This window comes from Opisthorchis viverrini (genome assembly GCF_000715545.1).
Source record: "Opisthorchis viverrini unplaced genomic scaffold opera_v5_244, whole genome shotgun sequence".
NCBI lineage: Eukaryota > Metazoa > Platyhelminthes > Trematoda > Opisthorchiida > Opisthorchiidae > Opisthorchis > Opisthorchis viverrini.
Genome location: NW_008751900.1, coordinates 1 through 13766, shown reverse-complemented (window position 1 = coordinate 13766; position 13766 = coordinate 1). Strand labels below are relative to the sequence as shown.

General features: G+C 44.1%; 1 protein-coding gene across 1 annotated transcript in view; it reads left to right on the top strand.

Moving 5' to 3' along the window:
• The window catches only part of T265_14696 (hypothetical protein), a gene marked incomplete at both ends in the record, with an annotated part of 49317 nt that extends 37367 nt beyond the window's left edge, over positions 1–11950 (top strand). Inside the window, 5 exons of the mRNA XM_009174834.1 lie at positions 1283–1896; positions 6659–6712; positions 8637–9051; positions 10659–11405; positions 11912–11950. Of these exons, the coding sequence (XP_009173098.1) occupies positions 1283–1896; positions 6659–6712; positions 8637–9051; positions 10659–11405; positions 11912–11950 (1869 nt within the window). The remainder of the gene's footprint in view (positions 1–1282; positions 1897–6658; positions 6713–8636; positions 9052–10658; positions 11406–11911) is intronic.
• Between the last annotated feature and the right edge of the window lie 1816 nt (positions 11951–13766).

Here is a 13766-nt window from a genome sequence, read left to right as displayed (position 1 = left end):
TCTCAGTGGATCTGTCAATGTTATTTCTCGGACATTTCAGCCAGACAGATTTCCGTCACTTATACTTGAACGTATACTGTAGCGACAAGTCATCCCGAACTCTGCCTCACGACTACGCTTCAGTTCAGCACTTCCAAATCAGATATGATGGCTTCGTAGATAAGCGTATGTCCTGATAATTGAAAGTTGTGCAACTAACTGTCAGTTTATTTATATGAGTGACGCTTTCATTTTCAAACGTTGGCCAAAATTCTTGGAAGTGTGTTACTTTCGGTAGTATTGCGCAAACTTCAATAAATCTTTCCGTCACAATAGGGCTCCTTGTATCCTTCCCTAGATTGGTTGCTTCGTTAAAAAAAGGTTGGTATGACCGCCTGAACAACCAAAGCTCTGATGTAACCACGATTACGAAGACAAGCAAACTTATGGACTTATGGATTTAGTGGCAACGATGATGTCATCCTGCTTTGTTTGCCGAATACTCATTTTTGTCCAACAGGTGGCGCTTACTCGTTTACCCAACTGCTTTCTTGGTTTTGGTTACTTGATCTTCCTTTAAGAGACTGCTGTAGGTTGAGCCTGACCTCGAATGAAACGTTATGGCGGACGGACATAACACACTGTTATTTTTGTTGTGGATAGCATCGCGGATTCCATTACGAATTCCCGTCCCATATGTATCGACTAAAAGTCAGATAATTCAGTTTTTCATTGAAAATGGTTTTCAGTTAACATTCGGCTGAGCTCTGCTCATATGCAATTCCTACTGGTCTGCTGTTTATTGATCTCATCGTGCATTTAGATAAGTGTTCTGTTTCCAAAATCTCCACGCAATGTGGCCGAATAGAGTGGGGTGTATTAATTACCTTTTATGTCGTTATTATTTAATCTTGATTATTTGTGATTACTTGTAAGACTACTCTTATTGGCCGTTTTGCTAATTGGTCAAGTATATATATACTCAGTATGTTTCGGTAGCTTTGTCGGATGCAAAGTTGCTTGTCTGGAATCGTGATGGACTAAAGGCTAAAGAATTCGGGTTCTGAATGAAGATTAAAGGATGTAAACCACCCGCTGTCTTTCCAGACCGCTTTGGAGTTTATCTTCATTATCAGATTCTTTCTTTCACGATAGGTTGCACTTTTGCTTGTGTTGCAGTACAAGCATCCTTGTGTGGGAGAATTATCCATCAACAGAGGAATTTACTGTGGTCAGCTTATGAGTTGTGGTTTGCATCAACTTGAGTTTGACTATTGGATTCCTCCTAATTCTTTTACTATAGCCAAAGGATACGTTAGAACCACCGTGGGTTCCTGCCATGTCATCACCAGAGCCCTTCAAACTGCGTGTTCTTGCTTTGACTCCAAACCCAGTTGGGTCCAATCTGTTGGATACATTTGTTTCTCCCTTCGGTCCCTCTTCTGCTGGCCGCCTGACCGATGTTACTCATCATGTGGTTTGCCGCCCTGTCTCCGTGCGAAGTGGACCAAACGAAAGACTAATGGATACTAGCTCGTCGACCAACCCCTCATGTCCTGTAGGAATGCATCTGGCTCCGGCGGAGATTGAAGATTTGGGTCCAATTCTCGATCCGTCTCTCCAACATCCAAAACAGACCTTAGTGTCCCAAATTTCAACCAGTCTGAGTGATTATTTAATGCTAGCCTTGGCTGCAACTGCTGACTCATCTCGACAACCTTCAATCGTCCCAAGTATCTACGGTCCTTTGCGTTCCAGTGAACAGGTCTGGGCCTGGAGAGACTTGCGTGGACCCACTGTACGTCGGTGGATGTTAGAAGGATTCACCATTCATGTTACAAGCAAACGACTGCGACGTATAGTGGGGTGGCGCATCGGTGCAGTAACTGACAACGAACAAACTTTTGGTGTTAATCGGTACGTTTTCAGAAGAAGGCACTCATGTAGGTTGTCCCATTCCGATGGTTTAGTCGGATGTGAATTGTTGGTACTGCAAATACCAGCTCGCGTAAGCTCCTATAAAACATGCCTTACCTTTTCTGCGAACGTCTTTGAGTATGAATTTCAAGGCAATCGTGTTTCATCTGCATGGGACTTTTGAGGTGTGACATTCGAGTTGTGATGAACCAGGAGCACAGCATGGTGCTTCATACAGGCTTATATGCGGACTCGAGTGGATAATATAGTTGTGCAAACATGCAGAGACTTTTTAGTGGCTCCCAATCGTTCCAACAGGTTGATATAATGATCAACACTGACGCCAAACGCCCAACTACTTCAGGTAGAATAATGGCCTGTGTGTCCGAAGGATATGACCCAGTTAAGGTGTTGCTTTAGGAGAGGGTTGTTGGTGAGTTTTAAAAGTGGAAATCATATTTTTTCTTAGACATAACAGTGCATTGAACTAGTGGTAGAGCTCTCGTCACTACGCGAAGACCGTCCAAACGAAGTGGGTGCGAAACGTGTCCACCCTGACTTGTTTGACTTGGACACTTCCACACATACGAAAGAACACAAATGAATTTTATCGTATAGCGACAAACGTAGCTACTATTGTTCTGATATACAGACCACCTAGATTGGTTTGTATTCTATTCATCTATGAACGAATCCGCACCGCCACGTTCATCGTAGAAGCCTGCCTAACACGCATCCGTAATTCCCTATGGGAACACAATGGAAAGGTTTCCTTTTGTATCTCACCTCACCAGCGAGGTTTTTTTGCGCATTGTGGTACGTTTTGAAACTGCGTTTTCCTGAGTAGGAGGATTTTTTTTAGGAAATGGAATTGTTTGGAAGGGACTTTGGCCAGATGCGTCTGAGTGCTAGTGTGGATTTTCCGTTATTAAATTATTAATTGTCTACCCTTGGTTTACTTTTCCACTGTGCCACCTTGTGATAGCAATCTCCTATTAGAATAGGTTGACAATTCACTTTGTAATGTCACCACCAGAAAAGAAACGGAACGCTTGTCAGGGTAATGAATCAGCATACTGTAGGGGTATGGATACAATAGAAATCACGGATAATCTTCTGGAGCGCGGTCACTTTCTGTTTACGACCTTCGTTTCGCTCTTCCACAGGCGCCACCAACATTCGTATGTGGAGTAACAGAAATGCACATAGTTTCCATTGCGGTCGGGGTGGTAGTTAGCTGTCGCCAGTTTTGATTGATCATAGTGGTCATCCGTTGTAGATCCACGAAGACTTTAGAGGAAAATAAATGCTGCATACTGTGAGCCATGGAGCCTTTGGTACGAATGAACCCATTGTGTGTTGTATCGTCTCTTTGGGTTTCCTGGTTATAGCAGATGTGATTGGAATTTCGCTGGTAATGTTAATTCGTTCGTTTTTCCATCGAACACGGGCCTTCACATAATCATATTCTCATCTCGATGTGAAAAAACTTTGTGGCACGCTTTTCTAAAATACAGTTTCTGCACATGGAAACCGCAACTCCATGGCGGTAGCTCAGTGCCCAAGGCCCTAACTTCTGGCCGGAATACCTAACTTTAATTTTCGATTGCGTGCCTGGACTTTGTGTACAAAATGAAGTCCGTCGCGCACTAAGTACAACTTTGACAAACTCCAGCGAATTTAGTCGTATTAAAGGGGGAAGAGCAGGGTTGTACTACTGTAGCCATGTACAGCAACAAGGCCTTCTTAGGAGGGTTTCGTCACCGACGAAATCTTTTGCTAGTTCAAGAAGTGCATTGTCATTTTATTCACCCGCCGATCATGCAGAAGGCACTTTTGATTTCATAAATGAGTTTTTATTGCCGGGGAGGGGGAAAGTAGAATGATAGTTCCTTTACCTTTACTATCGACTGTCAGGCCATACGAGCAATACTACTGCTACAAAATCATGCGGCATCAACACGCTCTTCTGAACGTGCTTTGGCACGATCGACACCGTCAATTCCGACACATCACGCAGTCGTATTACAGATTGAAAATAATAATGATGGGAAATAGGGTAGGGCCACACAGGACTACTTGACGTTTATCGAGGTCCCAAGAAGTGCGATATTTCAATTATCGTTGCACCTTACTTTGTTGTTCTCATTCGAGCCTGCTGGTTAAGGTGAACTCCCCATTGCTCATTACCTAGGTGACACGAACGACGACCATACAGTTTCACCGCATTGAATGATTAGGATGCCCCAGTTACTGGTACGGAAATTTAGTGTAGGGTTAAGACATTCAACCCCGTTGCGAAGACCAGTTCTTCTATATTCTGGTAAACGCTATTGAAGACCTACTGTTGGCCAACTTTTAACCACGTTAGAGCCTCTTCACTTAACAGGAATCACTGCCGTTGATGCTTTTTCTCATCACCCGAGCGTTTTTACTTGTGGGTTTACTACGGGTTCAGAAAGGAACCGATAGCCTATTCATCAAATACTGATCGTTCTTGAACAGTCACATTCTGATATGTATTTGGAAATCCTGAACTAGGTATTACCTCTTGCTACCTTTCGATCATAAAATTATCTCGCAACACTCGTATTCCGTTCACGCAATCTGTTGTGCAGATGTTTTCCTTGCTTGAACTGCACCACAAGACATTATTGGCCAGCTCCGAAGAACGCATCTCCTACACGTAGTGACCTGTTCGGAATTTCAGCTGATACATTGTTTTAAAAAATGGGAAACCTTGGAACCATACACATACTCATCAAATTCAGCACAGAATGAACCAGGTAGACTGCTTCGGACTGCTGTCAAGACAGGACCATTAAGCAAATTTTTTTTATCTTGATTCGCGTGCCCAGTACTTGTGAATGCCGGATTTTCTGGGCGGTAACGTCTTTTGTCATGTGGGAATGGACTTGGGCCGGAAGCACGCCTATTTTGGACGAATTGTGACCTGAGAAACCACCCAACCCATCTGCTACGTGACCTTCTCATTAGAACCACTGTCAATCAAAAGTAGTGGTGGTCAAAGGTAGCAGTGGTCAATAAATGCTTTTTTTCACAAATGGGAAGCCTCTGTTCCTTGCGTGTCCGGTGTTCTTGGTGTGATGGCTTAAAGTAAGTAGAGCCTCCATAGTAGTTTTTGAAGTGGGATATGCAATTGTCTTTTGCTCTACAGATCACCCTTATTACCTGCTTCAGTGGGCTTTCTTTGGACGACATTCAACTATGGATGTGTACGCCTTGAATCTTCCGTCCGCAATGAATGTTCCGCGTACCTACGAATGACCCCGACCGATGTTTTAGAGGCAAATAGTTGTTCCTTCCCAGCTCCTCCTAAATAGAAGGTGTATTTTGCTCCGTACAGGTTTGGATGAAAAGAGTATGTGCCTATGTTACCCAACACCTCTAGAGATAAGGATATAGGACATTGGGCGAACATTTTACTTATATCCTCGGGTATGGTGCAGTGTTTTTAACTCTCCCATTGCAACTTGACACTTTGCTCCCGTCAACTGGTGTAGGTCCTCATTGGATTCAAAGGAAATCGTTTTTCGGCTCCATTTTCGAGGATGCTAAATGCCATTTTACTCTTGGTCTCTGAAATTGACAAAAAGTCGTGTCACCGTTAGAATGCTGCCTTCGAGAAAAGAAAGACTAGACAGAATTTTTTGTACACATGCTAACGTTTGCGTCAATTTTTGAAGCAAACATTTATGTGCGACCCTCCTGGGAACCGCCCTGTCCCAACGAGCACTTCACACAGAACCTGCCTTTCCAAAAGCTATTGGCGAAATGCATACTATAAAGGAGATTGCTGCCGGGTTCGAAAATCCTTCTTATCTATGATAACATTTGCTGTAACAAACAAATCAATTTTAATAATCGGTATTCCTGCTTTCTGCTAAACTAGTATTGTGTTGTGGGAGCTCTTGTGGGAAGCAACGAAGTCAGTGATAAGCTAGACGAATCCGCATAACCCGAAGCATTAGCAGCTGGGTGATATTCGAGCCCAAAATTGATATCAGTTTCAACCAATGGTTGCGATGACCAACTTTTTCGTGCGATCCGTGGTGGCTTTGGAGAGTAAGCTAAAAGAACTCCAGCCTTGGTAAAAAAACAACGTAGTCAAACGTTTGATGTTGCGTTATGAATACCAGCAGTAGATCTGGGTAGCAAATTTCGGCGATTGAGCCTATAATTTGGGCAGGAGGTGTAATGTGTCATTCTTGTAGGTCAACCCTGTGCTTGAAGGTGTCTCAAGTTGTTTTCTCGGACTGTACGACACTGAAAACGGAAAACTTCTACCCGCATCAGTGTAGCGGCAGATGGCAATCAGTCCTATGGAGAGAGATCAGAACAGTTCATTCCGTTTTGTTCTAAATCGACAGAAATATGAATGACGATGTATTAGTTACTGGAATGGCCCGTTTTGGGTTTCTCGCTTATTTGTAGCTCTTCGCTTCGTCTGGACGAATAATTCCGTCCGTTTATTTTTCCTCCCCAACATAGAACGACGAACTGCCCAACCGCCAGTTCAGTGAGCTGGCTACATTAGATGTCCGCTGGGTCGAAGCTGAACTGTTTTGGTTTAGTCGGACAGTTGAATGACTCAGTTCACCAACTTTTATTCTGTTTTCGTTCGTTACGCGAGTGATAAAGTTTTGTTTGTGAATGGTGTGTAATTTGGCTTGTGCTCCTTGACAGAATAAAAGAAAGATATTTGTGCTTTACATAAATTCCACCTGTTCCACTTTTACAGCTCAAACGATTACGTGGATCGTATCGAACAAACTCCGCTTACTGTGACGGCCAGGTGAGTATACACGATAATTTTCGGTCCAATATCGGGTCATTTCGCAGTCTGATTGCGGATCCATCTTTATTGCTTCCCTGTGATTGATCATGTCAGGTCAGCTAAACTCGGAGGACACTTCATCAATCGTAGCTGGTATACAGGATGGAGAGACTCGACCCCTACAAACGTATCTCTTATACTCATTGCCATATTCCGCGTTCCAATTGAAGTCTCCATGTGAATTTCGAAGACTTGAAGTCGCCCCACAATAGACTATTTTGGCGCATCATCTGAATTAAGTAGAAAAAAAAGAAAAAAGCGTTCGGCTGTAACATCCTTTCCGTGCCTAGCTGCCATGCCACCCGAAGGAAGCACGAGGGCTGGGATACTGCCAGGTTGCCCAACTCTAGACAGGGGAAATCGAGTGGCGGAGGTCGGATTCGAACCACGGACCTTTCGGTCAGTAAATTCGCGCTCTAGCCATTTGGACCATCTCGCCAATGAAGTTTAGCGGGAAGGAGAGAGTTAGAAGTAGGCTACTGAATTAAGTAGCCTACTTCTAACTCTCTCTCCCGCTAAAATTCATCAGTTTTTTAATCAAATTCCTTTGAGTGAACTTTTCGGGTCACAACGTAGAGATAACTCACACGAAACTTTGGATTGTATGTTTCACTGCACGCTCATCCTCTCTTCTTGGATACGTAAATGCATTAGAGTTAGTTTTCTTGGTGTGTTCCCACCAGGGGGAGCAGCTTTAACAAGGACAGTCGTTGGAAACTCGTCTTTTGATAAGCCAGCTTTTCGAACACGCCACATGATCTGATTCCGTGTTTTTTTAATTTTGTAAATCCCAAATTCTGTCGTAACGTGACACCTTTAGGTTGTCGCTGGTTCGAAACTTCTCCGAGTGTAAATGTGAGTGGTATGTACGTGGAAACCACTTCCGTTTTTGCTTTTGCTACTTGTAATCGAAGGATCCACGGTCACCGATTCCAGAAATGAAAAAGTGATTCACTGTAAGATGACCGTTTAGTCCATTTATCGTTTTGATCGTACCCTAATATAAATGCGTTGAACACTGATAGAATAACGATAAAACTTTTGGCATCAAAATCAGAGCAAAGCTGCACCTATGATTGACTACCATTCGTTTACTTGGTCAGTAGTGTGGGTTGAATGCTATACAGGGAGGATTCCCTTTATCTTAATGAAGGCTTGATTCCACTAAGATGAAGTCCCCATGTTTTTCGCAAATGGCATACCGTGTGTTTATCCCACCCATTACTCGTTCATCCGGAATGGGCTAACCAGACAGGAAAAATACCATCTGTTACCGGTAGATCGCTATCAGGAAAACATAACCCCGTTCGTATCTATAAGAACTGTAACCTGTTGTCTCGGTGTGTATTGCAAGTTAATCCTGCGTTTGTTCCCATCAGTCTCAAGAGACGTTCGCCCAGTCCAACGAAAGGCATACTTCTTACTAGCCGGCTAATCACTGAACTAGCGGCGATCAATTTCAGGGTATACGTGAGCCACCTGAGTGTGCACAGTCCACGGTGATTGAGTGCTTTTGCGGTTTGTTTGACGTTTTAACATCAGCTCCTCCTTTTCGGATATATTTTGGAGGCTAACTAACTTTTTTCAATACACCTTTTCTGTGTATATCCACCCATTCTGGGTTCAAGGTCAATCATAAGTACCCATCTGCATCAACTAGCGGGGCCTTTTTGAACCAATCCCGCTCGACCAGAATGGAGTTGGGAAACCCATTAGATTTATTCATAAGACACTATTTGTAAAACTATGTCTGATCGAATTCGGGCATTACACAACAAAAGTGGCGTCATTGGTCTTCAGTTTTTTTTGAGTACCTGAAGAACACTCTTTTTCACATTGGAATCTGAAACCATGGCTTTCGTTGAATTTTCTTTTTCTTTAGGATTTACACTATTCGTCCTGGTACCGGTCAGAGAGTTTATCTCACATCGCCCACATCACGATTTACTTCGCAAGACGTCTCAATGGACAACTACCGATCGGTGACATCGAAAGATCACAATGGTGCGGAACCCATGGAATTTGATGTCACCCGCATGCTTCCTCACTGGGCGCTGGTCGTCCGACCCGTATTGGATAAGCATCAACCAGCGAACCCGACACCCGCAGCTTACATATTCCATGACGCTTATAGCGGCCGTCCACAGTTGATTGGCAGACGCCCCGGACGAGTGATGGTCAGTCTCGTCGCCACATCTGGAGACTCACAGCCCCTGGCCACCACGTATATTGATATTGGTAATCCGAACGGAGGACCAGACCTTCTCAATGTGGTCGCCATCCGTGCTGAGTGTTTGGTAAGTGACTGATATTCTCTTCCGATCCCCCCCCCCCCAAGTAAAATGTCTCTGTCCCTCAGTTTATCAGACCAAATCCCATTCTTCGAATGAGATCACCGTAACCTCTGAGGTCCCTCGTAGATGTGTGATTCTCTCTTTTGTGTCGGGGCTCTGATTTCTGTTGATTAGGACAGACAGTTCCGCGCTCCTTGAACTGGACGTGAGTTTTTCTCTTCCTTTCTCAAGACGCTCGATTTTGTGGGTGATTGGAACCTTAAAATCTAGCTATATCATACCGTTTTCTAAAGCGTGCTTATTTTTGACGCTTTTTCAACCCCAATAACCTGTCAACTGAGACTTTGTGAGTGCACCACTTTAGTGCATCGTGATTCAACCTCGCACCTCGGGTACGCCTGCACTATGGTTCTGGTTTTTCGCCAGCATGCTGAGGTGCGAAATATTCGCCCTGGACAGAGGCTGCCGCAATTGACTTAGGCTTTCAGCAATGCTTTGTAACATCTCCAGTTACGTGCAGAGAGCTTCACAGTTTCTATATCAGGATATTGATCTCATCAGCAACACACTACGATATCCTTATTGACTACTGGCATTGACCAATCGCTTCGCGAGCTCCAATGTCCGGCTGGCCGAACGACCCGTTTCGAAGCTGTTTCAGTTTGCGCTAAAAGACAGTTCAAAAATTCTCATTTAACCATTTACGATTTCGTTTTATTTTCATCGCAATGAGCCCCTGTATGGTAACGTATTGAACCTGGTGCCGATCAATTTCCACAGTGTATTACTCTTCTAGCTACGATGAAACGTGCGATATTCGAGTATCCCGCTGTCTAGACTACAATTGATTGCACATGACTGGTTACTTGGCTGGGCTATTTCACTTGTAGACCCATGAATTTGTCTTCTCATTGCTTGAATCCTACATGACCTGTGGGTTCGGTCTGTCTCCTAGGCATGTCAACACCCGTATGATGACCTCAGTCCTCACCTTAAACACTAACATGATGCCGCATGAGTTCCCGTTTAGGTTTGTTTTCCCGATAATCAGCTTTATTTGTATTGTGATTGGGTTCGTTGTCCTTTTTTCGGAATGCTGTTTAGAAGTGATCCAGTTGATAGAATTTGTCATGGAGTGCCGTGCTTCCTAGTATTGTCTTGCTTGTCTTGTATCACCGTAAATTTTCAGCCTTCTTGATCACTGTGTGTGGATTAGCTGGTGGATAATGTTTTCTGGTAGCCGCGTGATATCCTTTCATTCGTTTTCTCCTAGTTTATCCAATTTGGAATTTGTTACTGTCGCTGCAGTCAGTCTGATATGCCAGATTGCCCGACTTGCTTTTTTAGGTCTCGAAACTAGTTTCTGCAAAGCAGCAGTTGGTTTATGGCCTTCCTCTTCTCATGTAATCAGCTTATTGGGCGTTCGGAAACGCCTTTTCTATAAAGATGGGCTATCTTTTTGTCGTTTGTTCCCCTCTTTGTTGCTGCTAGCGATTTTTCTATTTCAAGCTTCACTTAGTGAAATTTCTCGGTTATCCATAGCTTTGATAGCTGCGTTTATCCGTTCGCATTTCGACAGCTCATGTACACGACCTTCCACTTTCTTTTAGGATCCTTCTGTTCGGCTATCTGGTCATTTATCTACAGCAAATCTGTCAATTGGCGCAGAGGGGACCGGATTCGAAAAATTACATGTAACCGAGTTTGGCAGACCTAGTCCTTTTGGATACCCGTCTGAGCTTCCGAAAACCTTTCCGGATTTTAGCCTTCCCAATCCACAACTTTTATCCGTTCAACTTCATGGATCTCACTCACCCAACGACGTTTTGATCCAATCTGCTGCATCCTCGGCGACCCGCAGCCCGGAGTTTCTGCGATCATTGCTGTACAGAGATAATCCGAGCAGTCGAAAGCTTCCGGAATTTACTCGATCTTCTTCTTCAGCCACCTGTCCAGTTCACCTACTTTCTGTTAGCTTGATCATGTCAGATGGGAGTGTACTAGCCACGCATAATGTACCACCAGGGCAACTGCGGATAGCTTCCTTCGGGTCAGACATAGTTTGGGATGCTGCCATATCCATGGACTCTTCGATGATGCGTACAAAACGAGATGTAGGCGCAAAAACCAGTGTTAGTGTCCGTATAAATAGTCTGGTTGTTTGGACACCTCGTGTGCAGTCTACAAGTGGAACCACGTTCTATGCTGTACCTCTGGGTGCCATGGATGATGTTGTCACAGCTGTTCAGGCTGGTCATCCGCTTCGAGACCCTGGACCGCCATTGCCACCATCGAAATTGATCGTCAACGAAGACCCGTCAACACGATCAGATGGTCGAAGAAGTAGTGGACTCCGGGTTAGTTTCATCTGTTTATCTTTTGCTTGTTATCATACTGTGATTCTCTTATCGTTTTCCTACTGAGGCTGAAGGAAGCCGGTTATTCTTCACTTTGTGCCGAAGGCTGATTTAAATCATTGGTCTCACTCTAAGTTTACTGAAGTGTCATACGTTTATCTGACGGCCACCTGGGTTTTTACTTTTCGCGCTTTTGATCAACCCGTACATCAAACTTTCGGTAATACTCCCTGTTCTTCATAATTCATGTTATTAAGTCGTTCAATTGACCTAAATAGTGTTGTGCGCAGACCTGAACTGATCAGATGGCCATACAGGACTATTTCATACATAATCTTACCATATGAACAAGGCAGTAGTGAACTTGCAAATGGATTTGTTTTGCTTTTCGTATGTTTATCCAGCTGGGCCTCCTTTTGAAGGGACAGGTTGTTTATCACACCATGTGTTTTCGGTCATCCGCTTAGAACGAGTGGTCCTCTAATAAGTCTTATTTATTTCATCAGCCAAACGAACCAGTTTGGAACGACACGGAACGTCATTAAGATGCCTCAGTCCCTACTAGTTCCCTAAATACTGGTAATAATCAGTGATGCTGAAATAGATAGAAAAGTACAGTACCTTTACCCACTCCAACTTTTTCTTCATAACGTTTTCACTCCGTCGTGGCGGTCCATAAAAGCAGTTTGAATTTTAAGTAGCGATGCTTTACTGCGGTACGGCTGTAAAAGCGCATAATAGAAAAACTCCCTATTGAAGTACCAAACTGAAGAGACCCAGCGCTAGCTGAAACCGGGTGTAATCAAATTTTCTGCAACTTCCTCTGCTCACTCAGTCATTATAGGTTAATCGGGGCCAAGTTAGGTGTGCTCGAGCTGAAGCTAGGCCAAGGGTTGTGTTGCGAAGCCCTGCTCAGATGTTTATGCTTCGGACTGAACTCTTGGATTCCTGCTCCTCTTCTGTGGGTGCGTCCGCCCTTCTGTGTCCTAGCTGCATGGGTTCCACGCATATGTTGATTCGTAGCTGTGATCTTACATGACTCATTCGTAAAAACGCAACTTATCTATAAAGCCCATCAGAGGAAGATCTGAGTAGCGGGATATTTCCAGTATAGATGAACTTGTGCCGAACGTACTCTTACAAAGAGTGATGTGAGTGCACAAAATAACAGAGCAACACGATAAAGCCTTGAAGTACACGAACGATCGCCTGATTTTTTCGTTGCAGTTAATTGTTGATCGAAGAGTACAAATTTCTGTAACCATAGCTTGGACAAAAATGGGATTTATATTGAAAGACACGAGGACGGTAAATTTTGCCTTGGTAGCAGTGCCCCCCTTACCTATTGGAACACTCGTCATCAGAAGTGCAGTAGTTGTTTCTGCTTTCATTATCAATAGCATGACATCAGTGTTCAACACAGGATTCGCCTCTGCGCCGTTTCTTCTAACGAGACCTGCGTTAATTTCTAGTCTCCTATTGTGCGCAAATGTTGTTGGGAGGGGTCAATTTTCCACCGATTAAAGAGTAAGTACACAATAATGCACAAAATGCTTTGGCCTGACCTCACTTTTTGTTTGCACCTAAGACTACATTTTGATGTCGATTGGCGTTGCTTTTCAACACTCGTCCTCAGCTACCGCAAAACGTGAGAAATGTAAATGTGTCTCGTTCAGAGGGCGTTCAGTACTGCGGCTGAACCATGCTAGAGGACGAGTCGGCTTCATGAATGCCCCCGATAGCCCGCGCTATAGAACCGGGAGCAAGATTCGCCATAATGGCAACCAGTTTGTTTTCTAGCGACTGAAACCGTAGGCCTACTTCAAACATATGTGGTGAAAGACGTCTTGGTGACAAAAACAGACAACTCTCGCAAACGAATATGGATCTGCTAAAATGAGTCGTTGGTACCGTGATTAGCTATAGCTTAGTGACAACCGGTGACCTGACGGTTGCTCCTTCCAGAAAAAAAAACATTTTGTTATTTCCGTACAGGAAATGTCACGAAGAGACTGGACCTTACCGTGGTGTGACGGTTTGCGCACCTCAGCGATCCATTGAGCTATACTGGAGAGTGTCCCACGACACTCACAGAGTCTCTCATACCAGGTTGGTCAATGGTTAGAGGTCTGACGAACACACTCTCCTGGCCCTCCAGGTTGGGGGTTGGAACATGTGGCGACTTGTTCCGTAGAAATGATAATGCATTTGCATTTCCCGCCAAACACCGCTGCTTTGTGGTTAGGCTTTTTAGCCAAAGGCTCTGGTTGAGGACCCTAATCGTCCTCCTGTCTAGGTGTTGGCGCCCTGGCAGTATCCTATGACATCCCATGTACAACCATGGATTGCACATATACAAAT